The following is a 27,510-nucleotide window of genomic DNA, read 5'->3' as shown; positions in this document are numbered from 1 at the left end:
CATCTACTGACTTAATTCAAAATTGGTACATTCTTAGGTACAGAATGCAGCTATGCAGAGGAGACCGTTTACTCTAAGGCCAAAAGTAAAGTCTCACCTTCTCGTCTTTTTTTCATAACACAAATTGTTCTCTTTAAAAAAAAAGTATGAAAATACAACCATTTGAATTAATGGAAGCCCCAAGGAAAGAAAACATTACTGCATTAGCTGTGTGTGCTTAGAGAATAAAATTGCTACACTTAGTTAAAAGCTGAAATTGGTTTGTATCTTCAACAGCTGGAGGATGGCTGTTCTTCAGCCTTTGGATGAATATCATGTAGGTGAAGAGGAGGTAAGTTGCCTTTCACTTATGGACAATTGAAGCCCGCTTAATTTGGTGTTTGAGGAACTAAAGGGAAACATAAGCCCCTTAACATGCACTGATTTTTTTCTTTTCACTTATGAAAACAAAATTCTTCATTAAGGATATTAGTTTCATTAGAAAAATGTTTTCATGCAAATTTGCAAAGACAGTAATCTATAAAGAAATGTAATAAAGAAAAACACAAATCTTTTGCTTACATCAATTGTTGAAATACTGAATTTACATGAATATCTATATTCATTCCCAGTATTAGTCATGTTTTTCTGCATGAAGAGATTTAGTTTTAATATTCAAGTCTACAGTGCCACATTCAAAACGTTGGGAACAAACGGCTTTTGAATTGGGAAACCTTTGGACTTGAGAAAGTAATGTGAATGTGATGGGTCCATCACATAAGACATAGAGGGAGTCTAGGATAGTTCTCATAATCAAATATTAATGTTTCTATAGAAAACAGTTCTAGAATTTGGCCAGATCAGGCTATGTCACTGAATGAATTAAGAACACTTGTTGTTCCAGAGTTTTAGAATGCAGGAAAGGGACTATGAGCCTGTATGGGTAAAACTTACATTAAGACAAGAACAATTTCAGGGAAAAATACTATATAACCAAACTAATTTGAAAGTGATGTTCTGTAGAAGCACTATTATGTAAGACATTTTGTGTCATAATCTTTCTAGGCCCACTGACTGTGTTTTTCAACTATCAAAATTAACTTTTTAATGCCCTCCCCTCTTTTAATGTGCTTTTCCCTAGTTTAGAATGATCCTAGCCAGGAAACCCAAATTCTTAAACCAGTACCACCAAAGTCTTAGAACTCCAGATTAAGTCATTAGTTAATTTTCATTTTTCTCAGTTTCACTTTGCTTTGATATTAACATTCCTAGAACAGTAAAGGGCAATCAATATAAATCTTTGAATGAATTAAGCATTAAGAGAATTTTTTATGCAAAGCACTGTGAACCTATCTGTAATCTAGGTAAGTCTTCAAACATGACCCAATAGGAAAAAAGTTGTAAAAGAGGAAAAAAAAAAAAAAAGTTAATCCCTCTATTTTGGAATTTGAAGCTCATCTCGTAATACTTGTTCTCTCAATTTAGATTTATTTTAGAATTTTCTTCCTATATTGTTCTCTTGATGAGGAATTGTTTGACACCTGTTCTCATATTTCAAAATGTTTCTGATAAAAGAAAAACTTTATTTCTAATTCCAGGTAGAAGATCTTTCTGATGAAGTCTTCTCCCTAAGACACAAAAAATATGAAGAGAGAGAGCAAGCCAGATGGTCACTATGGGAGCAAAGCAAGTGGCACAGAAGAAACAGCAGGCAGGTGTTAACAATTTAAAAGCCCAAACCATGAAATCCATGAAGAATCAACAAAAATTCTGCATGAGTAATGAGAGAGACCCCTAAAAAGGAAGAAAATGTACTACAGAACATCAGTTATTTGTGCACTAAAGTGAAACATGGCATTTATTGAGTACATTCCAAATAGATTTTGGCTATGACTGATGAAATGCATTTCTCTATTTTTCTCCACTATTTCCTATTGCTTACTGTCAATCTGAGGAATAGATTTAACTCAGCAAATGACGTGAAAATGCTCCCTAGATAGAGTAGGCCATTTCAGTACACTTTAACAGCAGCCCTAATGCTAGGAATTAGAATCCGGGTGATCTATTTTAACATAACCACTTAAAAAACATGTTGTTCTTAAAAAAATTTTGCTCAAGAAACCTGTCTAGTCTAAAAAGCAGATGGTCTAAAATACTTCAAAAATATGACTCTGGGGGAAAGGAAATTAAATCCTAAAAACATAATTAGTAATTATATATTTGAGAAAGTCCATGGTATTTTATATTTACAATGGATTGTGTTTTAATATAGCCAGAACTCACAAAGCAAGATTGTGTTCAAGTCTGGTAGTCCGCTAGATTTAATGTGGGGGCATCTCTCATTTGCTTAGTAAGCTGACCTTGAACACAGGTTTGAACTATATGGGTCCACTTATACACAGACTTTTTACAGGACAGTCCTATAAATGTATTTTCTCTTATGGTTTTAATAACATTTCCTTTTTCCTAGCTTACTTTATTCTAAGAATACAGTATATAATACATATACAAAATGTGTGAATCGATTGTTTATATTATCGGTAAGGCTTCCTGGTGAACAGTAGGCTATTAGTAGTTAAGTTTTTGGGGGAGTCTAAAGTTACATGCGAATTTTTGACTGCATAGGGGATTTGGTGCTAACCCCTGTGTTATTTTAAGGGTCAGCTGTATTTTTTTTGCATTTTTTTTTTTTTTTTTTTTTTTTAAGATTTTACTTTTAAGTATTCACCCCACATCCAACGTGGGGCTAGAACTCACAACCCGGAGATCAAGAGTTGCAGGCTATACCCATTAAGCCAGCCAGACACCCCTTCAGCTGTATTTTTAAAACTCATTTCTCTGTTTAGGTCTCAAAATATCCAGATTTGTTCTAGATCCTTATTCCAAGAGCTGTCTTAACACACATGAGACTCATTTCTCATCTTTCTCCACATTCCAGAGATAGAACTTTCCAGAAGTAAAGAGGAAAATGTGAATTGAGTCCTACATGGATGACATCATAATATAGAATACTCTGGGAACTCAAAGACTGTAGAGATCAAGTAACTGTCCTTTCTCATTTAAAAACAAAATAACAGTAATAACAAACCCCACCAAAACTCAAATCCACTATTATAATTTGGCAAATTCACAAAATATTATTTCTAAAATACTGTTTAAATCTTTGAGATAACAGGAAGATCAGCAGATGAATTTTTTAAAATCTGGGCAGGACTGTTTCAAGCTACCAAGTTAAATAGACTTAGTGATAACTTGGGGTTGTTCATAAAATGTTAAGACCTGAAGAAGTAACAATTAAATATTTTCTTGATTTTCTTGCTAGAGCCTACAGTAAAAATGTTGAAGGACAGGACTTGCTTTTGAAAGAATACCCTAATGACTTCAGTGGTGGTCAGCACTGTGCTGCTGAAAGTCCTGCTGAGCTTCCTTCAGAGAGCCAGGATCTGAGTGCACAGAGCTCACCTTCATTAAATGAAAGTCAAGAAACCAAGGTAAGTGGAATATATACAATTAGTTAAACCTCCTTTTAAATGCCTTTTTAACCTTTTAAAAGCCTATGTGTAGAAAGTGCTTGTTAAAAAAGAAGTTAAGAAAGGGCATATTAAGGATTCATCATTACTTAACAAATCAGTATAAAATGCTGGGTACAAATCAGAGAGAGTATGTATTCCAGCATTCTAGTTTCTATCACTAATAAACACTTTATCTTTTCATGTAACATCTCAGTATCTAGTTTCACCTACTCACTACTCTGTTAGGAAATGGGGATTCTATCCAAGTTTCATTACAAAACCAATCTGATTAGAGAGAACAGCACCTGGCACACAGTAAATATTAGCTGCTATTTCTTTTTCTAAGAGATTTTTACCTGTCTCCCCATAGATCCAGTTCTTACCTCAAGGGGAGTGTTTTCTAACACAGCATCTATACATTTTTGCAGTGTTCTTTATAAGCAGGTGGGGGGAAAGAACGAGATCTAGAATGGAGAGCAGAAACTATAGAAATTAATCGGCAAGTCGTAGAAAGCGTGGGGAAGGAAAAGTCAGTAGGTGTCTGTAGTAATTATGGGCTGAAATGAAGACACTGAAGTAGGAGATCAAAACACTTTGAAAGGGACTTTCCGAGCGTGCTCCGATGCCCAAAATGAAGGCTGATGCCCAACAGCAGCGTCTCCTCTTTGTGGAAGGGCAAGGGAAATGTCTCTCAACAATTCCCAGTAACGTCCCATTTGAGTTGCTAGATACTCAGGTCGAAATGAAAGTTTGTACATTTATGCACTAGAGAACAAAACAGTAATTACAAAACTGACATTAAAGGATTATCTGATACATGAATTTAAACAAATTAGTTGAAACTTAACTGAAGATGTTCTCTCTTCCAGTCTTTGTGGTGGGAACGACGGGCTTTTCCGCTGAAGAATGAAGACACAGAAGCCTTACTATGCCAGGATGAAAAAAAGGATCACAGTGAAAGTTCGAGCCCAGCCTCCTGTGGTGAAATCTTCTGTACCAGTGCACCAGAGAACGGTCACCATCCGAAAAGGCAGGCAGACGAAATGGAAGAGTACAAACCTTTTGGTCTAGGACTTACTCATGTTAAAAAAAATAGGTGACAGGGAACAGGTTAAGAAAAGTATGTAAGTGAATGGAAGACAGGAGAAAAAAAATAAGCCCTGTTCTCCATCCCCCACCCCCTTCAGTCACAATTCCAGAGTAAGAGCATGTACTGCATGTATTAATCTTTTATGCTGTTATAAAACTGGCAAGGTAGGTCTCTTTTTCCTTCCTGAACCACAGGAATAACTAGCTTTTCACCTACAGACAAGTGCTAGTCTTTTGTGTTTATGATGCAAATCACAAGCACCAAAAAATTAACTGCTGCAATCTGATGTTAAATCACATTACTGGGTAAATGGTTTTTGAAAGACGTTATACCCACACATACATATATATATATATATATAGATATATATATATATATATACAAATATACCTGTGCATCAAATGACAGCTCTTTTTCCTATACATTTCTATGTAATTTCTATGGTAATTCATTAAAATTGCCTCAGAAGTATATTTGAATATACAAGTATGTGTGTACAGAGTATACATACATATACACACATATCGTTTTAAAAAACACTGGCAGTGGCCACTCCACTTGAAAATGCATGTATGAACTACCCCATGAAGTTTAAGCTGCACTCTAAAACAAAGCACAGGTTCCAGTGATAATGGATATCTAAAAGTCTTGATGATGGGGAGGGGATTTCTTAAAAAACATGTTTAACCAATAGAAGTTATTTATGGAAATTTCTATACCAGATAACACAATACGCCTTTATCTAAAATCACCATTATCTGTTAGACTAAACACAGGTTACTTTCCATTCACTCCTAACAGATTACGACAAGCAAAGTAGAGTTAAATATTGGTCTCTCTTAAAACTTGAACTTTATTTTATGTATCTCGTGAAGAGAAGACACCAACTTAAAATAAGCAACAGGAAGTACTATCAGTATAAAAAATGTTGTATTTCTAATGAATTTGGTCATTCCTTACTATAGCTCACTCTATTCAAATAAGCATCTATTCTTACTTGTATTCTAGAGTGAGAATTAAAATTTTTCAAAGGGTAATGCTTGAATACTGAATACAGGAGTGTACATTAAGGAAAATTCCTTTTGAAGCTATCACGTAACTTTTTCAATGTAAAAGTTGAGGACAACTCCTCTCATGTTAAAAAAAAAAAAAAAAAAAAGGTTATTCAAGTTATAGTACCCATATAACTGACAATCATGGCCATCTGGCCTAGTCTGGGGGGATTTGACACTAAGTTTTTTGTTAGGGACTGGAAATTATACTAATCCCTTTAAGGAAGGAAAAAATTCAAATTCAATACTGACAAATTTTTGCTTGTAGTTTTACTGTACATTTATTTTTAAAAAAGAAAAAAGCTGGACAAACCCAAGTTGTCTAGGCAAATAAGCTCAAATCTTTCTGTCATGTCTGACATTATAATCTTCTATGTAAGTTTTTTAATTAAAGTTATTTCTATATGCCTTGTGTTGTCTGATCTGATTAAACACCACCTATTGATGGCACAAACGTTTCCTAAGTCAAAATAAAAACCAACAGATTTTTACATTATAGGATAGAAAAAAACCAAGCAAGCTCTAGTCTATGCGGAAGTGTTAATGTTCTTATTTTTCAAGCCTATTTCTCAAAACTCATAGTAGCCTAAAGAAGCTTAATGACACTGGTCTCCTGTTTATTTCTTGCCATATGTATTATGTAGCAAGAGTACTGGCAAGAATGAAATAGCGGATATGTATTGTCAAAGTATAATTTGGGACACAGTTTTAAATATTTAGTTTACAGATTAACTCTGTACCTTGTCATCTTTTTGGCCTCCCTGGTCTTTGCTGGATTAATATAATATATATCCTTGGGGTCAAATCCATAGTATCCAGAATATCCTCAGCCATCTGGTTCTGCTACATGGTAAAATTAGATTGCAAATAAGACAGTGTTACATACAAGAGGCTTCCTTTGCCTAATCTACCTTCCAAGGGCTCCATTTGTAAAAAGAGTACAAACCAGAACTCCTGTGCCCTACTGGGTTCTTTCCATGGTACCAGCCTGTTGCTGAGCTTTAGTATCTTCATTTTTTAAATGGGGACAAAAGTACCTGTCCTACCACTCGTAAGAGTGATTTGTGGATTTAATGAGCTTATATTGAAGTACTTTATAGGCTACAAAACATAAATGACAGCACCTTTGTATTGAGCATCCTCAATTCTCTACTATCCTATAAATCTGGGAATAGTAGTGGAAGCTTTACATATAACGTATGATCTCTCTTAATGCTCAACATAACCCTGCATGGTTATTATAATTATATTCAATGTATAAATCAGTTAACAGATATGCAAAGACACTGGTTGATTTGATTTGCTAAAGTCAAATAGATGGAAAGGAGAAGAGTCCAGATTCAACTCAATTGAATTTGTTTCCTTTCCTCTCTGCTCAGAGCTAGCACAGTATTATTTCATGTTCTTAAGAATGGTGAGTAAGAAAAGGGACAGGTGGGGATCACTGTATAACCTGCCCCTCCAGCAGAGCTAACAAAGAAAACACCTCGATAAAAATCTATACTTGTACTTTAGAACAGACCACCTGAAATCCCTGGGCTTCATTCACTGTTTTTACAGTTTTTATGTATCAAATATAAGGTGCAAAGTAAAAAATAGATGTTTAAGAAGAATACAGTGTGCCATCCTAGCCCGATTCAAACTTCGATTTTTCACAAGTTCCATTCTTCTCATATTGTCATGTGCACACACAAATCAAAAATGACATACGGAACAGGAATAAGGACTTCCTTTGCTTTGGAAAACCAAGAAACGAGAAGATTTAAATTGCAGAAAAAATTTTTTCATAGTAACTAGTACACCTTCATTAGGCTTTAAGACACATTTTTGTTTACAACCTTAATACAGCCATATTTTTACTTTATAAAAATCAAGTCTCCCAGTAAAAATGGTATTTTACCACACTAATCTTTAAATTCCATCACTAAAAATGTAGTTATACACACCAATTTCTAACCTCTTGGAACATTCTGCAGAATAGATTTTAGTCACTGGAATGACTGCTCAGAAAAACAGCACTGCTTCAACTGTGATAGGATTTGATAGTCAATATTCTTGTCGTCCAGTAAAAAGATTTCATGAGCATCAACTCCTTGTGGTTTCATCGATCAAGAGAACGTTTCTGAGCAGCTTCTGAGCAAACATTTCTTAACAGGTTGATCACAGATCTGGGGTCATCACTCCTCATAATGGCACTGCCAGACACAATCATATTAGCTCCTGCCTGGAAGAAGTAAACATTTAAGTTATGCTTCAAAGGAAGGTGCACAGAAGCTTACAACAATTTCTGGACTAGAGTTTCTACCCTTGCATCTGTCAGCACTTTAACTGTACGAGAGCTACCTAGAGATGAACAGACTTAAGCAATCTAGTTCAATGAAGACATAAGTTGAAATGCTTAACAGGGCGCCTGGGTGGCTCAGTCGGTTAAGCGACTGCCTTCGGCTCAGGTCATGATCCTGGAGTCCTGGGATCGAGTCCCGCATCGGGCTCCCTGCTCGGCGGGGAGCCTGCTTCTCCCTCTGACCCTCCCCCCTCTCATGAGCGCTCTCTCTCTCTCATTCTGTCTCAAATAAATAAATAAAATCTTTAAAAAAAAAAGAAAAGAAATGCTTAACAAAGATATCAAATTATTTTTAAATGTGTTTAAGAAATCACAGACATTTTTGTAACCACCTTTAAAATAAGCTACATTGTTGCAGCTTTGCTAATATTTAGAAAAAACTGTAAAAACCTTTAATCCTCAATTCTATTATATAGATATAACAAATATAAAATATAATACTATATAATATATATTATATAGATATTATATATTCTAGATATTCTATATATATTCGCATATTTTGGAACATATATAATATTCCAAAATATGCAAATATTGACAAGGCTACTAAAAAAACAAATTATCTTTTAATCTTTCAACTATGTAGTTGACCCTTGAACAGCGTCAGGGGTACCAACCCTCTGTGCAGTCAAATTTCTGTGTGTAACTTTTGACTCCCCCAAATCTACTAATAGCCTCCTATTGGCTGGAAGCCTTACCAATAACATAAACAGTTGAGCCATACATGTTTTGTATGTTATATGTATTACATACTGTATTTATAATAAAGTAAGCTAGAGAAAAAATGTTAAGAAAACCATTAGGAAAATAAAATTACAGTACTGTAAAAAAGGACTCATGCAGTTCAGACCCATATTATTCAAGGGTCAACAGTGTATGAATTGGCAGACAATTACTGCTAAAATGTGAAACTAAAATATGGCAACATTAAATAATTTCTCATTTTGATGTCAGAAAGAATGAAACGCTTTTTAATATATGCTTCACTGCATTCCAGAAAGGCTTTGAGGGGCTTAAAAAAAGATGATTCCAAGATACTTCTAAATGTGGAAGCAAAGAAATCAAAGAGAAAAGCAAGAAAGGTAAATCCAAATTTAGCTCTGAACTCCCAGGATTTGACTCGAGGAGGGAAACCCAATCTGTTCTGTGATCTGCTACCAGAACAAAGTCGCAGGAGGCTACTGGGAGGGGCCCCAAGGGGGAGGAAAGTTCCTCCCAGGAGACACTGTCACTCTGTGATACAAAACACAGCATCTCCAATGACATTCCTCATAAAAGTGAAAAAAAAAATTAGTTTTGTAGGGTTACAGCTTGACATGTGTTTTAATGTAAGCAGGAAAAGCCCAATGGCACAGCGCAGTTCAGTAGAAAGAATTCCCCAAGTAGCCAAAGGATATATGCTCACTAACTGTTTGGTCAGCTCCTCTTCCATCTCACAACCAAGCTTTTGAGAAGCTATCAAGCAAAAAAGTATGGCATTTATACAAACAACTGAAAGTGCAGATCAGACTGTGTCACTTAACAAAAATGGGCCACAGAAACGGTCATGGCCTGCAATGTTAAAGGAAGGGCTGGTACCCCACCCCCCTTTTAAGATTTATTTTTCAGAAAGCGAGAACGAGCAGGAGGGGCAGAGGGAGAGAGAGAATCTCAAGACGACTCCACACCGAGCATGGAGCCCAATGCGGGGCTTGTTCTCACGACCGTGAGAACACGGGGCTGGCACCCTCTTAGGAAGGAAGCTCAGGGCCCAACCCGGCTCGGCTCGTTACTTGGGAAAACGCATCCCACCCACAGGTATCCAGAAATCAGACCGAGATTTCCATCAGAAATGGCTCTAGTCAGTTCTTGCAAGGGACAAACTAGTAACTAATACACCTCAGTTACACAAAACCACCACCTTTTCACTTTATAAGAAGGTATGTTTTCTTTCCCTATTTTGGAAAAACGTCTTACTCCAAGGCCTAGAACTTAATGATCTCCAAAAGGCTGGCATTCAGCATATTCTTTAAAAAAAATAACTTCCTTCAGCGTTACTCAGATAACTGGGACTTACTTTTTAATGATGATGTGATTGCTCTTCATTTTCATAGTTCTACATTTGAATAAGAAAAATACTCTTCCCAAAAAGAAAGGCAATTTAGGAAATGGAGGGGAAATCTCTTTGGCGCACAGACAATGTCCTAGACACATGTGAAAGGAAACTGGTCTGGGTCACAGCTGAGGAGCAGTCTCACCTCTGCACATTTATGGATGGTATCCGGACCTACTCCACCATCGACTTCTATGTCCAAGGATGGGAACTGAGTCCTCAACCAATGAACCTAGATATACATGAAGAAATAAATGACTCCTATGGTGGATATGCTGGGGGCGGGGGGGGGAGGGGGGAATAAAACCAAATAAATAAAAAATCAAATAGCCAGTATCAGCCACTACAATAGAACTCCAAATATCTCACACAATATTTATTTGTTTACTTAAGTTTATTTATTTAAGTAATCTCTATACCCAACGTGGGCCCTGAGCTCAGGACCCAGAGATCAAGAGTTGCGTGCTCTATCAACTGAGCCAGCCAGGCACCCATCACACAGATAACTTTTTATTAATACAAACTATGACTGGGGATACCTTCCTTTTAATATACTGAGACAAATTCAGTTTCATAAAAGCAAGGCTTGTTCTGTTTGGGAAATAGCATTCAATTTATCATGGCTTAGCAGAGACTACCTCATGCAAATAAGACAAAGACAAAACCTTCAATATTCAATGAAAAGAGATCTCCCAAGAGATCTAAAGGCTACAGAGATTATAGCTTTGAAAGGAAGTTTCAAGATTAAGATGTAGTATTTTTTCTGATTTCCGAACCTAAATCTCTTACAGCATCTGTCACACCGTATTACAGTGTTGTGCGGGCCATCCCTCCCACGCCACCTTCAGAATGAAGACAGGTCTAAATAGGCAAGCGGTTCAAGTATGCTTACTCAATGAGCACAAATAATAAAAGCCTCACCCCCAAATGAAATATTTCTTTACCTTTGGCATCATATCTTCCATGAATTTCTGCCCTCCAAACCCAGGTTCCACTGTCATAACCAAGGCCATATCTATCTGATTAGCCCATGGTGCCAAATACTCAACTGTAGTTCCCGGTTTGATGGCAAGGCCAACCTGTAACAGAGACAAATTTGCTACATCACATCAGCAATTATTTCTGTATTATACTATTGTGGCAGATCAGACCCAGTAGAAATACCTTTCTTAAAGAGTAGAACAGACACAAGAAACGGAATGCATAAATTATTGACTATAACTACTTTTTAAAAAAGTCAACAAGGCTACCGAAATGTAAATGTTTCTAAAAGGCAGTCATTTTCAGGAAACATGGGTGGAATCTAGAAATCCTGTCTAACAAACAAGTTATACTTAAACTCTGGCTTCTGGGCTGAAGAACAACTGTCCCAGTCTGGTCTTGTGTGCCTATCACATCCTGTCTTCCACCCAAACTTCCACACTGACAATGAATAGTAGAAAACATTACTGTCACTGCTGACCTCTCACCTTCATCCCATTCTCCCGAATGTCTTTAATCAAAGCCCCTGGGTTCTCGGTAGCCTCAAGATGAAAGGTGTATTGATTGGCTCCTGCTACAGCCATTGGTTTTACCCACTGTTCCGGCCTGGACACCATCATGTGCATATCTAGAAAGAAAAGACACATCTCCTAAATATTACTGAAAGGAAAATACCTGGCTCAGATTACTGAAGCCAGCCTACCGTTTTTGCTGTTTTGGATAATAAACTATTTGGCATTAAGATAATTCTTAAATAATTACCCTTCTGTATAACTAGAGCTAGCCTCGTTTGATCTTAAAGATAGGGTTTCGGTTAAATTCACAAAAAAACTACAGTTTTCCACACAAGGCATATGGTGCTGTATATGACAACTAAGGACTAGAATTCAGGAAACCTAGGCCCGGGAAATGCCACTCTAAAAAACTTTAAAAAGTCCTATTATCTATGCAGACTTAATTCCTCATTTATAAAATAAGAAAACTAAATTAAATGATTCTACCAATATCTTATGGAGCACTTACTGCACCATTAACTATTCAAGGCCCCAGGGACAGAGAGAAAAACAGACAAAAGCCTCTGCTGACAGGATTACATTCTTAGTGGGGGAGACAAACCATAAAGAAAAGCAGTAAATACAGTACACACTGGGTTGGTAGTTAATACAGCCAGTGTGGTCGGGCGGGGGGGGGGGGGTCGGGGGGAGAATAGATAAGAGGGCACAGGGTGAGGAGACTTGGGACAGAGCTCTGGAGGCCACTGGGCTTTATTCTGAATGAGATTGGGGGGGGGGACACAATGGGCTCTTGAGTGAAATGACCAGAACTCACTGAGCGGGCCATGGCAGTCACCCAGGGGAGCAAGGCCAATAGCAGTCGCTGAGTCTGGTGAGAAGCGGTGGGCTCCTGGCTCTGCACCTCGGGCCAGTGGAAGTGGCCAGAGGGGGTGGGGGTGGGTGGGGGCGACAGGAGCCAGGAAAGCGCAGGAGGAAACTGCAAATCTGACCACATCCTAACTGGACAGCTCAAGTCACAGACATGGGCTGGGGAAACAGGGGTGGCCTTCTGTAGGATCCTGACTTAAAACATAAGACCAATTAACGAGAAGGTGGCTTAAAAGAGGCTGAATCAAGAAATGATGCTGTCAAGAAGGAAACTGTAAATATTCCTGTGCCGGATGGATGTGCTAAGAAGAGCTGTGAGTTTGTTTTTTTGCCAGAGGAAGCATATTTCTGATATAGCTGAGCTATAGTGAAAAAATTTCTAGTATTCTAGAACTCAACTAAGACCATGGAATGCAATAAGGCTTTGAAAACTATCAGGAAAAAGAGAATACCGCTTGACAAATGAAGCCAAGGTTAATAACAAAAGTAACAAAAATAAAACCTAAGTGAATAGGTAAAACATTGATAGACTACTTGGTGTTTATTTCTTTGTGTTCTAAACAAAGAAAAATCAATCTGCTTTAAAACATGTTTACTCATTCCTGAAATTACCAGACTGCTATGCTGTTCAGTCTCCAGCACGTGGTCCCCACGAGCAGCCCTTACTAGACGATCTCGTGTTCAGAGAGCCACCGGTCAGTGAAGCTGCCTGTGTTATGTACTGAGGTCAGCAGTTCTCAAACATTCTATCAGCAGCCTCCCTTTACACTCTTAAAAATTACTGACCACCCCCCCCCCAAAGGGCTGTTGATGTGGGCTGTATTTATTGATATTTAAAATGTATTAGAAATTCAAACTAAGAAATTTTTAAGTGTCTACTTATTAATTCATTTAAAAATAATAAGCACTAATAAATCTGTCACATGTTAATAAAAGAGTGACATTATTTTACACTTTTGCAAGTTCCTACTGTCTGGCTTGACAGAAGACCTCTGTATTCTCACATGTGCTCTGCATTCAGTCTGTTGCAGTATGTTGTTTTATATGGAAAAAAAGGGGGGGAAAGTACAGGGAAAAGGGAGGGGTACATTAATAGCCTTTTCAGACCAGTGCGGATATTCTTCTATTTCTACCCCAAAACCCAACAACTAGGACTTTTATAAAGGTTAGCTGCAGTGTGGGATCTGTAAACTCTCCCAGGGACCTGCCTGCGCTTTGTCACACTGAAAGCCGCAGGCCTTTCCTAAAACACTTTGAACAGATCTAAGTACCAGTTCACTGAATTACACAGCTTTTCCAAACAGTAACACATTTCATTATATCCTATCAGAAAAATCACACTTACTAAGATCACTACAGATTTTATCGGAAAAGCTGTAAATAGGAAGCTCACGACCTCACAGAGGCAGACACAAGTTTTTCAAAATTCAAATTTTCCCTTGCAAGCTCTAACTTTATCAGTGGAAACAAAAATGAGGTATCTTCCTTGAAGTGACAGGCTAACTTAGTTATTTTAAAGAAAATGTCCATAAGATCCCTGAGTGGGATAAGCATAGTTCGTCTGCCAGTTGTTCATTCAAGTGAAAATAGTGGTAGTGAGAAAGGCTGCCAGTCAGTTCACAACTCAGGGTGGTGCAAGTGGTTTTCCCCAAGAAAACCATCACCATATGTAGTTCCCACTCTGCACACCCAGTAGTGAAAGACACGCACCCGAGGATCAAGGTTTACTGTAATGAATCATCTGCACTGATTCTTCAAGGGTATTTACTATGAACAACAGGGTGACGAAGAATAACGTAATAACTCCTTGGATAGTTCAATACCATTGCTCTGATTCGGGCCATGCACCAACACACAAACTCACCACTGCTTCTGTACCCGTACAAATAATGGCAAATAACACTGTCTTACGAAAACAGTGTTCACCTCCTGTTCCATCTGCAAGGGATTCCTGTGGGTCCTTAGACCACACCTGAAGACCGCTGATTTAGGGGATCACAAAACAGAAACAAAACACAAAAACAACAGATTTTCCCTCTCACTTGATTGCTTAATGGTTACTACCACTCAATACTGAGATTGAACAGTTCAGAACTTAAGCAGTTATACATGCAACTTGTGAATTACTTCTTAGAATATACACATGAATCAATTATCCAACCACCACCAAGATCCAAGAATTAAACAAAAAACACACTTCTTAGGTCACAAAACCCAAACATTAAAGGATTGGAGTCCATTCATCTTTATTGTAGACCCACTTCTAGACAGACTGATTAGCGAGCTAATGGCAAATAAATGAAAAACAGAAAGAAAAAGCAGACTCTGTGTCGTCGGTCAAAAGGGTTGGTAAGACAGGAGACACAGACAGCAATGAGAAGTGATGCTAGGAGTCCAAATAAGAGAGGAAAAGGAAAAAAAAAATTCTTTTAAATCCATACAAAGCCAGATGCGGAGGACTCTGTGGCCATTGAACAGTGGGGGCAAACAAGGTTACTTATTTCATTCACCTCTGATATTCCTAAGAACAAATTAATCTTGGAAAATTCATTTTCTAAAATGTAATAAAAAAGTTTAGATCATAAGAGGCTTACATTCCATTATTTGACAATTTCAAAATGGTGAACATGCCAATTGAACACAGTTTCCCTCCTGCTACATAAATTGGTAAGGTACAGGGGCGCCTGGGTGGCTCAGTTGGTTAAGCGACTGCCTTCGGCTCAGGTCATGATCCTGGAGTCCTGGGATCGAGTCCCACATCGGGCTCCCTGCTCAGTGGGGAGTCTGCTTCTCCCTCTGACCCTCCCCCTGCTCGTGCTCTCTCTATCTCATTCTCTCTCAAATAAATAAATAAAAAATCTTAAAAAAAAAAAAAATTGGTAAGGTACATTTTCTTTCGTGCAAAGTCCATGGATCCTAGAAAGAGGCTCTGCCCGAAAGACATTTCTACGAAGACAGCAATGATCCATAGCGGCATTATACAGTACAGTAGTCACTAGACTCACGTGGCCATCGAGAGCCTGCGATATGGTTAATGCCACTGAGAAGCTTCATCTTTCATTTCATTTAATCTGAACTAACTTAAATTTAAATAGCCACATATGGCTAGTGACGACCATATGGGACTGCACAGCTAGAATCCTTCATAAAATTGGTCCACAATCTGCTGGAAAAAAAAAAAAAATCTGTTTTATAATTCCAAAAGTTACATAGGAACATATTTATAAAAATTTGTTAAATTTCTTATGTACAAGAGATTTGTCAGGTTAAGCCATTGCTAACTTAGTTTAAAAGAGCAATAACAACATGCGGACTGAATCCATGTTCACGAGAAATAACTTCCAGGTCACTGCGTCTTCTTAAAAAGCTTACCTCACCTTATTCTACAATACCACAGTGGAGCATACATAGGCCCCACTTGTAGAAACTCCAATTTGCATGAAATAATTGGTTTCGCTTCTAGACCATAAATCGGCTGATTTATAAACTCATTTAACAATTACACTAAGCTCCAATCTTGTGTGTATGCTTACCTTTAGGAAAACCACAGTAAACAAAGTGGATTAAATTCCTGCTCTAAAGGAGTTTTTAGTTAGATAAAAGTAATCTGATTGAAGGAATTTCTAGAAAGAAAATTCAGAAGGTGATAGGATAACTGGACAAAGGTTAATTTAGGATGTGGTGCTTAGAAAGGCCTCTCTGAGGAAATGCCAAAAATTCAGGGCCAAAAGATAAGGCAGAGCTGGCCAAGTGAACAGTGTTCCAGGCAAGGAGATCAGCGAAAGTGCCAAGGCCCTGAAGCAAGAAAGAGTTTGGCTTATTACAAGCAGCCAATGAAGCCTCGGCACAGAGAGCAGGGGAAAGGGTTCAAGATGAGATTGGAAGTTGAGAAATCAACCATCTACTTTTCCTTTACTTGAGCAACACATCCGGCTTCCGACAGCATAACACCCACTTACCAAAGAAAGGGTCCTGGCCTAGCTGCTTTCGGAGGCTTTCTACCACAGGGTGCCCAAAGGTGATGTTGGGAACAAAATGCCTATAAGACAAACAAAATCTTACTCTGAAAATGTTTTCAATTCAGTTTCTGTATTTTTCTCAAATGTATTCTCATGGGGGTAAAGGGGATCCTCTGTGATTGCAGTATTTTTCAATGTAATATTTAACATCAACAGTATTAACAATACCAAAACATCTTGGTAATTTCAGTTTTATAAAGCAGGATTTCCTTGATATTTCAACAAATCATAACAATGTCACAAGACTTAACTCTATAATTCATCATCCAACAGGTAAAAATGGAAAGAAGACACAATCAAAACCCAAGTTATGACTTGCCCAAGTCACACACTAGTTAGGAAGTTCTGGACTCCGACACGGGTCTCAAGCCCTCACCTGTCAGAGGCTGCCTGTGGCTACTACTAAACCACCTCGATCACAGGGCACTAAATGATAATTTATTTAACATTTCTTAAAGATTATCAATAAAGAAGCCTGATGTGTATATTAATAACCACCATTTCCAGAGGGCTTACAACATGCCAGGTGTTGTACCTTCTTTCATTTCATCTTCACAACAGCCTTATGAGGGAGATGCTGTTCTATCCCCCAGCTGAAGAGCACAGGATACAGAACTTCCTGAAGTCACCCACTTCATAATCTGTGGAGGCAGGATGCAAATGAGGTCTTCCTGACATCCGACCCAAAGTACTGCACACCATAACGTACTCCAGGTAGTCCTTCTATCGCTAGCTCACTTCAATATGGAACAAAACCCCTCTATACAAGGACCAGCCTGGGTTTTACACAGAAATATGGGAGTTCCTGCTTACCCAGAAAAGTTTACCATCTCATTGGCAAGAGACGGCTAAGGCAAGAGACAGAATCCATGACCTACTGGTACAACTGCTGGTGAGAGCCAACTCCCTCTCCCTCCACATCCAGGTGGCCCGTGCGACTCGTTCTCACCAAAGACTGTGAATTTAAGTGATGGGTGTCACTGCAGAACCCAGGAGGTTAAGAAGTGTTCCTCTTTTGCTCTCACTTTACTTTCCTATGAGTAGAGAAACCCTTAAGGAATGACAGTCACAGGATGGAAGCAGACGATGTCCCTGAATTTCTTCACGGAAGGACATTCACACTCAACTGTGACATGACCAAGAACTACACTTTATAATATTAATCCACTGAACTCTGGGCTTTATTGGTTAAAAGTAGTAGGTATTACCCTATGTGAGGATCACAAGAAAAGCTAAACAATAACAAGTAGGCAACCTGAGGTAAGTAATATGGCACATTAAAAGAGGAGAAGATCACAAGATTTACAGAACAAACAGAATTTGTAAAGATGGGAAAAGAAATGAAGCAAAGGCAGAAATAGGCATGTTACATTCAAAGAAGGGGAGAGGTGGTGGTGTTCAGCTTGGCGAGCATGAAAAGAACAGGAGGTGGACTGCGTCACATTAAGGGTATCGAAAGCCAGGCTCAGTGGCTGGACTCCAACCTGTGGTAAATGTGAAGTGAGGTTTTAAAGCCAGAAGCAGCTGGCTCAGTCCGCAGAGCATGTGACTCTCGCCCTTCTCGGAGCTGGGAGTTCGAGCCTCACAGTGTGGGTAGGGATTACTTAAAAAAAAAAAAAAAAAAAAGTATTAAAGCAAGAAGCAAATAAAAAATAAAGTGCAAATAATAAAACAGGAAGATGGACTGGGCAGTACATTGGAAGAAAGGAAGTAGGTGTTGGCAAATGGCAGGGAACTGTAAGAATGGAAATGAGGACCGATACACGCGACAGGATTGTTAACTGATTAGATGTGCAGAGCTGAAAAGAGAATAAACCATGATTAAGATCTTAAGCTTAGAGGACAGAATGAGTGCTAATAAAAAATTAAAACTTACATGGGCCAGCCACCATTCTAAACATGTTCCATAAGTTAACTCATTAATACCTCACAACTCTCTGGGGTAGGTACGCCTATCATCTGTATTTTACAGCCGAGGAAAAGAGGCTCAAGGTCACACAGCCAGTAAGTGCTGGAGGCAGGCATTAAACACAGGCCATCTGGCTCCAAAGTCCAGGCTCTTAACTAATATGCTCACCTGCCCATCTATGATAACAACAAAAAAAGAGAGTTCAGGGGAGGAGGAGGAGAGGTCAGGATTCAGGGCAACTCTGAGAAGGACCGGCTAAGGTGAATGAATGGGTGTGGACACTTGCACTTGCAAACACTGTAGTCCTTGGAGGTTGGGTTTCCAGTATTTAGAAAAGCATTCTACCGTTTACCTCAGAGCAGTGACTGCCTGCGCTACGGATAAGATGCTTATTGTGTTTACTCAGAACTTGGCGGTGAGGATCGGAGAAGCAGACAGTGAGGTTTACTGGATACTATACAACTCTGGAATGAAAGGTTTGGATTTTGCTCATTGTTCTTGTAACCTGCTGCATGGCCTTGGGAGGACTTTTGTTGCCTAAACCTTAGGCTGCCTTTATAATGAAAAGAGACTGTGTCTATTTTCACATCCATCGAAACACACACATCTTGAGAAAATAGGAGAAAAAAACAAATATACCTTTACCTTATTGGGAAACAAGAATACAGTATCACTTAAAACTACTCATCCCCAAATTGTAGGACCAAATGCACTGATGATCACTGCAATGCACTGGGTTCACCACAGCCGCTGGAAGAATATAAACCTACCGACGCCCTCAGAAGAAACCAAAGGCTTATGGTTAAGCCGGAACAAAAAAAAGCAACAAAGCCAAGCACGAAGTCAAGGGGTTCTAAATTTGCCTGGGAAGAGTAACCTTGGGAGCACTTGTCACAAAAGAATTTACAGGCCCTACTCCAACCCTAGGACACCAAAGAGGACCTGAGAATCTGAATTCTTGACAGATGCCCTGGGAGTTCTTATCAGACCAGCTTGGAAAATACCAAATTATTTCACTCTAATGAAGAGAAATCTCATCAAGAAGTCTGTTTCATCATTATATGATTCTTTTTTTTCCCCCTTAAAGGTACTTTCTGAAGTCTGCAAAAAAGAAAACACAATAAAAAAGTATCTTTTTTCCCTCAGAGACTTCCTGAGATTAAGCTGTAATTGTTTCCAATACAGGTATACAATTATTTTCTCTCTCATCATGTATCATCATCAACCCTAAATTTTGTTTACAGTTGTCATACAATCGATTTCAGACAGATAAGACCTTTACCAGATCTCCCAACAAGGCTAACATGGTAAGAAGACGATTAAGGTTGATCGAAAACGTAGCAAGACTGTAACCAGAAAACATTTCCCGAGAATCAGGCAACAGAATTTCATATGCCTACAGGGGCTGGCAGAAAACATGGAGGAGCAGAACAGGGCAGATGGGGACAGGAGACAAATGAAGAACATCCATTAGCCTAGCTAATGGAGGTTGTGGACCCAGTACAGGCAAATCTTTGGATGTTTGTCAAAGGTCAGCAATCTAGTACTAATGTGACATCTCCCCAGTTTTAAATCCCGGTAACCAATTTAGAAACTGCTTATTTCCTCTCTTCCTACACTTAGGACCAACACACTTGTGGTCCCTGTCCTGTCATGACAGATGTATATGTTTTCCAATTTTCTAGAGAACTCACTTGTTCTTTTTTTCAAGTATCCAACCATACTAGTGCACGGCCCTCCCCCCCCCCCCCAAAAAAACCCCAAACCTCGTTCCTGACTTTCAAGATAAAGACATTCAGTTTTAATCAGGAGAGAAACTGGGCACTTCAGGGAGAAAGGGGAAACAACAGGTGCATCCAAATTGTAATACTGGGGGTTTTTTTTAAAGGGACCAGGAAACAGAAAAGCAGTACCTGGAGGGAAGGTAAGTCGTGGTTGGCCACCTTGGAAAAGGGGGTCCAGGCCCCCACTTGCATACACCTGGCCCAGGAAACAAGGCAGCTCAGCCAGCTTTGCCTTTTCTGGCGGGACATCAGGAAGAGGTTGGACCTCCCTGAACTAGTTTCCTCCTTTGCAAAAGGGGAATAAAAAACACCTCTTAGCTCAAAAAGTTGTGAAGGTTAAATGGGAAAGGTTTAAAATGGTGTTTGGAGAATTTAATTTTGTCAAACCAAGAGGTTACTTGGCAAAGGGGGAAAGGAGTCAATAAAAAACAAATACTTTTATCTTAATAAGCTCCGGGTCTGCCATAGGGCTGGGAGGGGACAAAAGTGATTCATTAGAGATCTCTCTATTATGACAGATCCAATCATTCATTCAGCCAACTATAACTAAGCCTGTCACAGTGCTTTACCTGAGGAGGACTGAGGTGAGCCAGAGACCCTGCTTTCAGGGAGTTTACACCGTAGGAGAGACGTGAAATAACAAAAATAAGTGTATAGTTACTCTTCAAGGAAAAAGAATGTGTTAATCATTCTCTGTAAGTCCAGGTCCCACAGGAGACATTAGTTTCTGAGACAACACAGCTGTTGCCTGCTTCTAATCCTTGCTCCTCCATTTCCTAACTAGGAGACCTCAGACAGGTGACTTAACCTCTCTATGTCCAATTCCCCACTGTCAAATGCTGGTGCCAATAACAGCCTCATAAGGTTGTGTGAATTAAACCACAAAGAGCATCAGAACAGAACTAGTTAAGTGTGCAAAAGTATTAGCTGTTATCATTAATATTCCTGACCTGTGAACAGAAACAATTTTTTTTTCCATTCAGTTACTCAAACAGGGTACAAGACTTATTTAAAAAACCAAACGGCTTTCCCTGTTAAAAAAGACTACATACATATACATGTAGCCTGCTCTATCCTGAGGTAGGTGTCTCAGACAAAAAATTTGTGTCCCAGACATGAAAATGTAGCCATCTCTGAAGTATACACTCCATTCAGCTACGTGTGAAAGTTCAGAACTTTCCAGAAAAGCAGAATTATGTATATGATAGCACAATAAAAATCAGGTTTTTGTGAGAGATAATATTTACTAATCTTACACACTTAGCCTAGAATTCTTAGTATTCTAAGGTCAAGATTTTGCCATCATCAGTTGGGATACTGATAACGGAATGAGACGCAAAAGGAAAACAACAGATTTAATCGGAGAGAACAAAGGAAGACAAAACTCTTGTAACAGGAGTGACATAAAAAAAGGAAGTAACTGACCATCTTTTGTAAATAACACAATTTGCAAATTTGCATGAAGTCACACAGGAACTTTACCTATTTGAAATAAATTTTATTTTTCTACCCCAACCCAAAGTAATGGCTGTTATTACTTTAAGGCCAGTTATCAGCAGGGCTCAAAAAACTACTTGGCCAATCCAAGAAAATACAACTTGCAACTCTGTCACAATGTTGTGTAATCCTGAGAGTCCTACTGTTTTCTCTAGGTTCGTTTCCACATTTTATAGCCAACTTCAAAAAACTAGCATCATCCTGGTTCTGAACAATATTGATTATGTGCTGTAACTACAGTGCTTAAAAATTACTTACAAAAAAACTGACCTCCCTGAAGAGCAGGGTGCCTGAAGAGAAAATAAACAGGAAAATCAAAATTCGAACAATGATACAACAACTAATAATTACAGGGAATTTACTGTAGGTCAGGCACTGTATACTTATCGTGTTACCTCCTTTCGTGTTAGCTCCTTTCATCTTCCAAAGTTGCCTAAGCGGTAGGTTCTATTATTACTCCCATTTTTCACATAATGAAACTGAAGCTCAATGAGGTTAAGTAGCTTGTCCCGGGTGACCCATCAAATGGCAGAACTCGGGCAATCTCACTACAGGTGCCAAGCTCTTCATCGTTATAGAAACCTTTCTCCCCAGCTTTGCCACTAACTAGCTATATGAGCTTGGGCAAGTCATGCCTATCCCCTTGGGCCTCAGTTTCTCTTAACTGAAAATGAGAGACGTATCCTAGAGGTTTACGATTGCGACCGGGTCCCAGGTGCTAGGAGACCACACGTTACGTGGGGGGAGGGGAGGTAGAGGTTTGGGACGCAGTCGCAGCCCAGCATTCGGCCTCGGGTTCGTTCCAGGAAGGGCCTTCAGGACCCTCACCCCAGTCCCTTTTTCAGTACCGCGTTTAGAGTGAGGCGCTCTGCCGTACAGGGACGCCGTGCACCCAATAGGCACTCAATAAAGGTGCGCCGAGCCCGCCCCGCGCGGCAACCCTGACCCGAGCCCCGAGGAGTTACCCGTCCATTACATCCAGGTGCAAATAATCGGCCCCAGAGTCCAGCATCCGGAGGCACTCAGCCCCTAAATTGGCCAAATCGCTGTTAAGGATGGACGGGCCAATCTTGCAGCCAGACGCCATGGTGCTGGTTCCCAAGAGCAAGTTACCCACGAGTCCCCCGGTAAGACGAAAGTGTCGCCCCGATTGGCTGCGCAGTTTTAGCCCCTTCCCGGTAGAGTCTTCCGGACTCTACCGGAAGCAGCTGCCCGGGGGGAGGAAGTTCCGCCTCCCCGGGGGCGGGCTGTCTGCCCAGGGGCTTTGGGGCGGGGCCTCGCCTGCAGGCCCATTCTTCTTTCCCTTGACCTTCCTTCTGGAAATGAGCCTTTTAGGTTTCCCAGTCCTAGCAGGATTCTAGGAGTTTTTTAATTTTTTGCTTTACATCCCCTGCAGTTCCCTTTCCTCAGCTCTCACTTCACTTCACTTTTTGCTTCCCTATTGTTTGCATCTGTGCTGCTTTCCTCTCCTCTTGGGCTCTTGTGCTTGCCTTTAAAAAACAAAACGAAGGGGCGCCTGGGTGGCTCAGTAGGTTAAGCGTCTGCCTTCTGCTGAGGGCATGATCCCAGGATCAAGCCCCGAGTTGGGCTCCCTGCTCAGTGAGGAGTTGGCTTCTCCCTCTGCACCACCCCCACCCCGCCCCACGGGTTGTGCTCTCTGGCTCACTCTCTCTAATAAATAAAATCCTTTCTTCTCATCTCTGTCTCCTTGAACTCCTCTGAAGAGGTGAAGGAGTCAGATTTAGGGCAGAGTCCTCTCTCTTCCAGATACGAACTGGGTAACGTGGCAGTCACTTCCCCCTGCCTCCTAATTCTCATCTCTAAGGATCTTCCCAGTCTTTAGGATTGTTGTAAGGATTAGATAAGTGAATCCAGGTAAGGAAACCAGCACATGATATCTGGTGCTCAGTACAGAATGTGGTGGTTATTATTATTACTATTCTCCTTCTGGGCTTCCGGCCCTCATCCTTACCTTCTGTTTTTCCCTCTCAGTAATGTTCGGTGACGAGTTGTAATACATTTATTTACTATTCAGACAGTCTGAAAGAGGGTGAGAGTGTTCCTCTGCTAAATGTGCCTAGGGTCATTGAGTCAGGACCAGATGAAATAAAATCGCTTGAGGGAAAAAAAAAAAAGAGGATTTAGCAAGAGCATAGCTTAGATGGTAGGGAATGGACATTTTGTACTCTACACCAAAGACAACTGGTGGTAACTTGGACTGCATCGTGGTTCCAGCCACATTCAGAGGGCAACCAGCTCCTTCACATTCCTCCTGGGAAATCTACCAGTTATTCCAGTGGGTCACAATCCAGGCAGAGAAATCAAGCTGGGTTACCCAGTTTCCCAAGTTGCCCACTCTGCTTTATTTTGAAGGATATTGGTGGAAAGCTTGAGTAAAATGGTGCTCAGCTGGAGCTGGAGGGAAGAATTGGAGGTGTCTAACTGAAGGGTGACCGCAAGCCAGACTGTGGGAGTTGAGAAGAGACCTCAAGGCACACCCCAGGGATGCAAAATGAACATTCTTCTGAATGAGTTAACGTATTCCCTATGTCCGGAAATGAGAAATGAAACTTAATCAGGCATCTTAAATATTTTTAGCTTTATTTTATTATATGTGCATATTCAAACACAGAGGTCTTAATATCTTTCATAAATATCTTTCATAAACATTTCAGTATTTATTCATATGCATTTTTTTCCATGCTCTTTGGTCATTCATAACAGACTTCAAAGTCATCTGAGGGAAGTTGGCTGTGTAATCAATCTTTTGTTTTTACCTATAAAATGGCTAATAAAGGATTTTCATCCTGCAGTCACAGTGACTATTGAAAAATATTATGGAGGTACATTGATCTGTAATGCTAAATGATCCTGAAATAATATAAGTAAATTTGTCTTAAGCTTTTCCAAATACATTCTGCCCTTGTTTTTATTGTCCTGAGTGTCAAACCAAACTTTGTTTCTGAAATGCCGCAGTTGAGACCCACTAAAGTAAATGAGGAAGTGGGACTTTCTACTCACTGCCAAGACAAGGCCATGGAATTGGGAGGGTGAGGTCATAGGGCAACAGCATAACTTGGTGTGATAGCAGCAAATTCCAGAGACTTCATAAAGTATCCTGTATAACTTGAGGAAGGGTATTTAGTTTGCATTTTGGACTGTAATTCCACTTCTCACCCTTTTTTCCTTGTTGGTCCCTATAAACACCCTAGTCTCATCATAGATGGTCTTAGAGCTAGACAGCAGAGTGAAGAATGTTCTTCATTGACTAAAAGGACAGATACTAAAGAAGGGAGGAAGGGCGCCTGGGTGGCTCAGTCAGTTAAGCACCTGCCTTCGGCTCAGATCATGATCCCAGGGCCCTGGGATCAAGTCCCATGTCTGGCTCCCTGCTCTGCAGGGAGTCGGCTTCTCCCTCTGCCTCTCCCTCGACTCGTTCTCTCAATCTTTCTCTCTCAAATAAAGAAGGGGGGAGATGTCACCCTGCCTACCGTGCTCTTGCAGGCTTGAAAGAGAAAACAGTTATTGCCAGCCTGTGCAACAGGCCCTAACCAGACACCCAAACACCACATATATATATATTTTTTTTCCTTCACCATTGTCATGCCCAGTTATGCCTTTTGATACTGTGGTTCTCAGTGACTTGTCCCGATGCACTCATTAACTCAGTTTCCTTTTCGGAAAAATCAAGTAACTTATCCAATAGAATTCTAAAACCAGCAAATACTGAAAAATGAAAGTAAAATATTTTGCTATAGAAAATGCCGTATCCGGGATTTGAACAGCTTTAATTGAATCCAAGTGGTCTAAATCTACACCCACTATAACGGATGATACATGTTTATTCTGAGGTCTCTCAAAAGATAATTTCAGAAGAAGCAACCTCTTGGTTGAGTCCAATTTTTTATACATGGGAAGTAGGTGCCTGTTTTGACTTTCCTTTAAACAAGATAAATATCATTAAGCATCATAGCTTAAGAAATAATCTAGTATGACTAATCTGTATTTATCATATATAATAATTTTTAGTCATATACTCAATAATATTTTGATTACAAAAACTGTTAATTATCCTGAACTTTTTCTGATCTTCCCCAACTGTTTTTTTTTAAAATAATTATTCTTTCAAACTCCAGGTAACAGTACTCCTGAGAATACATCTTGAGACAATCTTATGCACATACATATAAATACTTTATCAATTACACATAAACATTCAACACATTACATTCAACACATTTAAGGGCACCTTAAATGCAACAGATGCACACATCTGCAAAACCTCAGTAGTGCTAGTATGAAAACATTCCCACTCTGTAAGGCCCTGTTTCTCAGAGTGGAGGCTTTTTTGCAAGGTACAACGATACTTAGCTTATTAAAAAAGTTTCTAACAGACTTCCATAACACTAGAGCGAAGGAGTCAGGCTGAAAGACGGACATGCCAGTATCATCATGTTCAAAACAGCCCAGGACTTTTTAAGTACATATAAAGGTATTTAGAATCCTCAGATACGCAACAATCTTCTTTGACCCCTTTACTTTTTAAACATTGGATACAATTATACGTGGAGAATTTGGATCAAGAATCAAAAAACTGGACCAAAGTGCACACATATATAGAGACTCATATAGCCCAGACACCTGTAATTACCAAACATAAGGCCTCTAACACTAATTGAGCAGCATAATTTTTAACAGGCAAAATATATCAGCTTAGAAAGAATCATCAAACCACTTTATATGTGTATTTCTACACTTGAGAATTAATTCAACATTAAGTAAATGTTCTGAAAATTTTGTAAAACATTGAAAGAGGCCATATACCCCCTCTATTTTCTCAAGTTTTAGATTTGAAATTTTTCATTTTGTCCATTATCTTTAACTCGCAGATGTCTTTAATTCTCTTAGTAAATGGGACCCAAACCCCAAATTCTATTTGAAAGTATAAATCACAACCTAAGCAATGCCTATTTAATAAGCAAATCTAACAGAAAAAAATAATTTCCCTTTGTGATTTGGGTGACTTTAGCAGGTCTCCTCTCTCTATAAACATACTTTTCATAGCCAACGTAGTTGAAGTTAAAGCATACAGAATGTGTTTTCAATTCATTGCAGTGTAATCAAAATCTGTAACTTCAACTGGAGGACTAGAAAAATGCACACACACGCACACACACACACGTGCACACACACACCCCACACCAATTTAGGTACATATATGAGTTTTTATATGTTTAGTAGTTATGTAACAGTTTTCTAACGTAAACTGTTAAAATTTTGAAATTCAGTTTTGAACTATATGATGCCAAGCCCTGTTACAGGATCAGTAACACACTAGATATGGCCTCATGAGCCTTCTAAGTTTTATGATTTTCTTGAAGTAAGTGAACTTCAAGTTAAAGTAAAATACACAAGCTCACTGTGTCTATGAAGAGATTGCTCACTTTATAATTTTTCCTCATAAACGTAGATGTCTAAAGGATCATAGGAAAATTGTTAATGTTGAGAAAAAGTTATTTTATTGAACCAATTCTAACAATAACCTTAATATCTGAAAATATGCCCTCAAGGGCAGGCACAGGATACTGTAATCACATCTTCCAATATCTCTTAATCTTGGCATTGATGTGGTCATGGCTAGAAGTAGGAATACGATCTCTTTCTAGCTATTATATTTACATTTAGTTTATATCATAGTATAGGCTGTTTAGGTTCTTAATTCAAAATTATGTCTGATAATTTTTTGAATATTTTCCCTCTAATGTGGTTGTAAAATGGAATGATCTTAGGGCTTTAGCATTTTGATTTACAACATGCAAGGTAAATGACGGTTGAAAAATAAATATTGAAAAATCCAGAGCTTTAA

General features: G+C 39.1%; 2 protein-coding genes across 5 annotated transcripts in view; one reads left to right on the top strand and one right to left on the bottom strand.

Annotated features, from left to right (window-relative positions):
* Positions 1–6,119, top strand: part of KANSL1L (KAT8 regulatory NSL complex subunit 1 like) — a 149,527-nt gene extending 143,408 nt beyond the window's left edge. For all 3 annotated transcript variants that reach the window (XM_021703298.2, XM_044913730.1, XM_021703297.2), the window contains exons 12-15: positions 277–331; positions 1,578–1,690; positions 3,302–3,470; positions 4,361–6,119. In XM_021703298.2, the coding sequence (XP_021558973.1) occupies positions 277–331; positions 1,578–1,690; positions 3,302–3,470; positions 4,361–4,591 (568 nt within the window). In that variant the 3' untranslated portion in view covers positions 4,592–6,119. The remainder of the gene's footprint in view (positions 1–276; positions 332–1,577; positions 1,691–3,301; positions 3,471–4,360) is intronic.
* Positions 6,120–7,411: 1,292 nt separating this feature from the next.
* RPE (ribulose-5-phosphate-3-epimerase) lies at positions 7,412–22,821 on the bottom strand. 2 transcript variants are annotated; one of them, XM_021703299.1, is made up of 6 exons: positions 22,610–22,821; positions 16,395–16,474; positions 11,542–11,681; positions 11,017–11,151; positions 10,218–10,304; positions 7,412–7,857 (listed from the first exon to the last, which is right to left on the bottom strand). In XM_021703299.1, the coding sequence occupies exons 1-6, from the start codon at positions 22,729–22,731 to the stop codon at positions 7,735–7,737; spliced, it is 687 nt and encodes a 228-aa protein (XP_021558974.1). In that variant the 5' UTR covers positions 22,732–22,821; the 3' UTR covers positions 7,412–7,734. The 2 variants fall into 2 exon arrangements, with proteins under 2 accessions (XP_021558974.1, XP_044769666.1); XM_044913731.1 differs by lacking the exon at positions 10,218–10,304.
* Positions 22,822–27,510: the final 4,689 nt, after the last annotated feature.

This window comes from Neomonachus schauinslandi, chromosome 3 (genome assembly GCF_002201575.2).
Source record: "Neomonachus schauinslandi chromosome 3, ASM220157v2, whole genome shotgun sequence".
Lineage (NCBI taxonomy): Eukaryota > Metazoa > Chordata > Mammalia > Carnivora > Phocidae > Neomonachus > Neomonachus schauinslandi.
The sequence above is the reverse complement of the archived record's forward strand: the minus strand, read 5'-3'. Positions and strand labels throughout refer to the sequence as shown.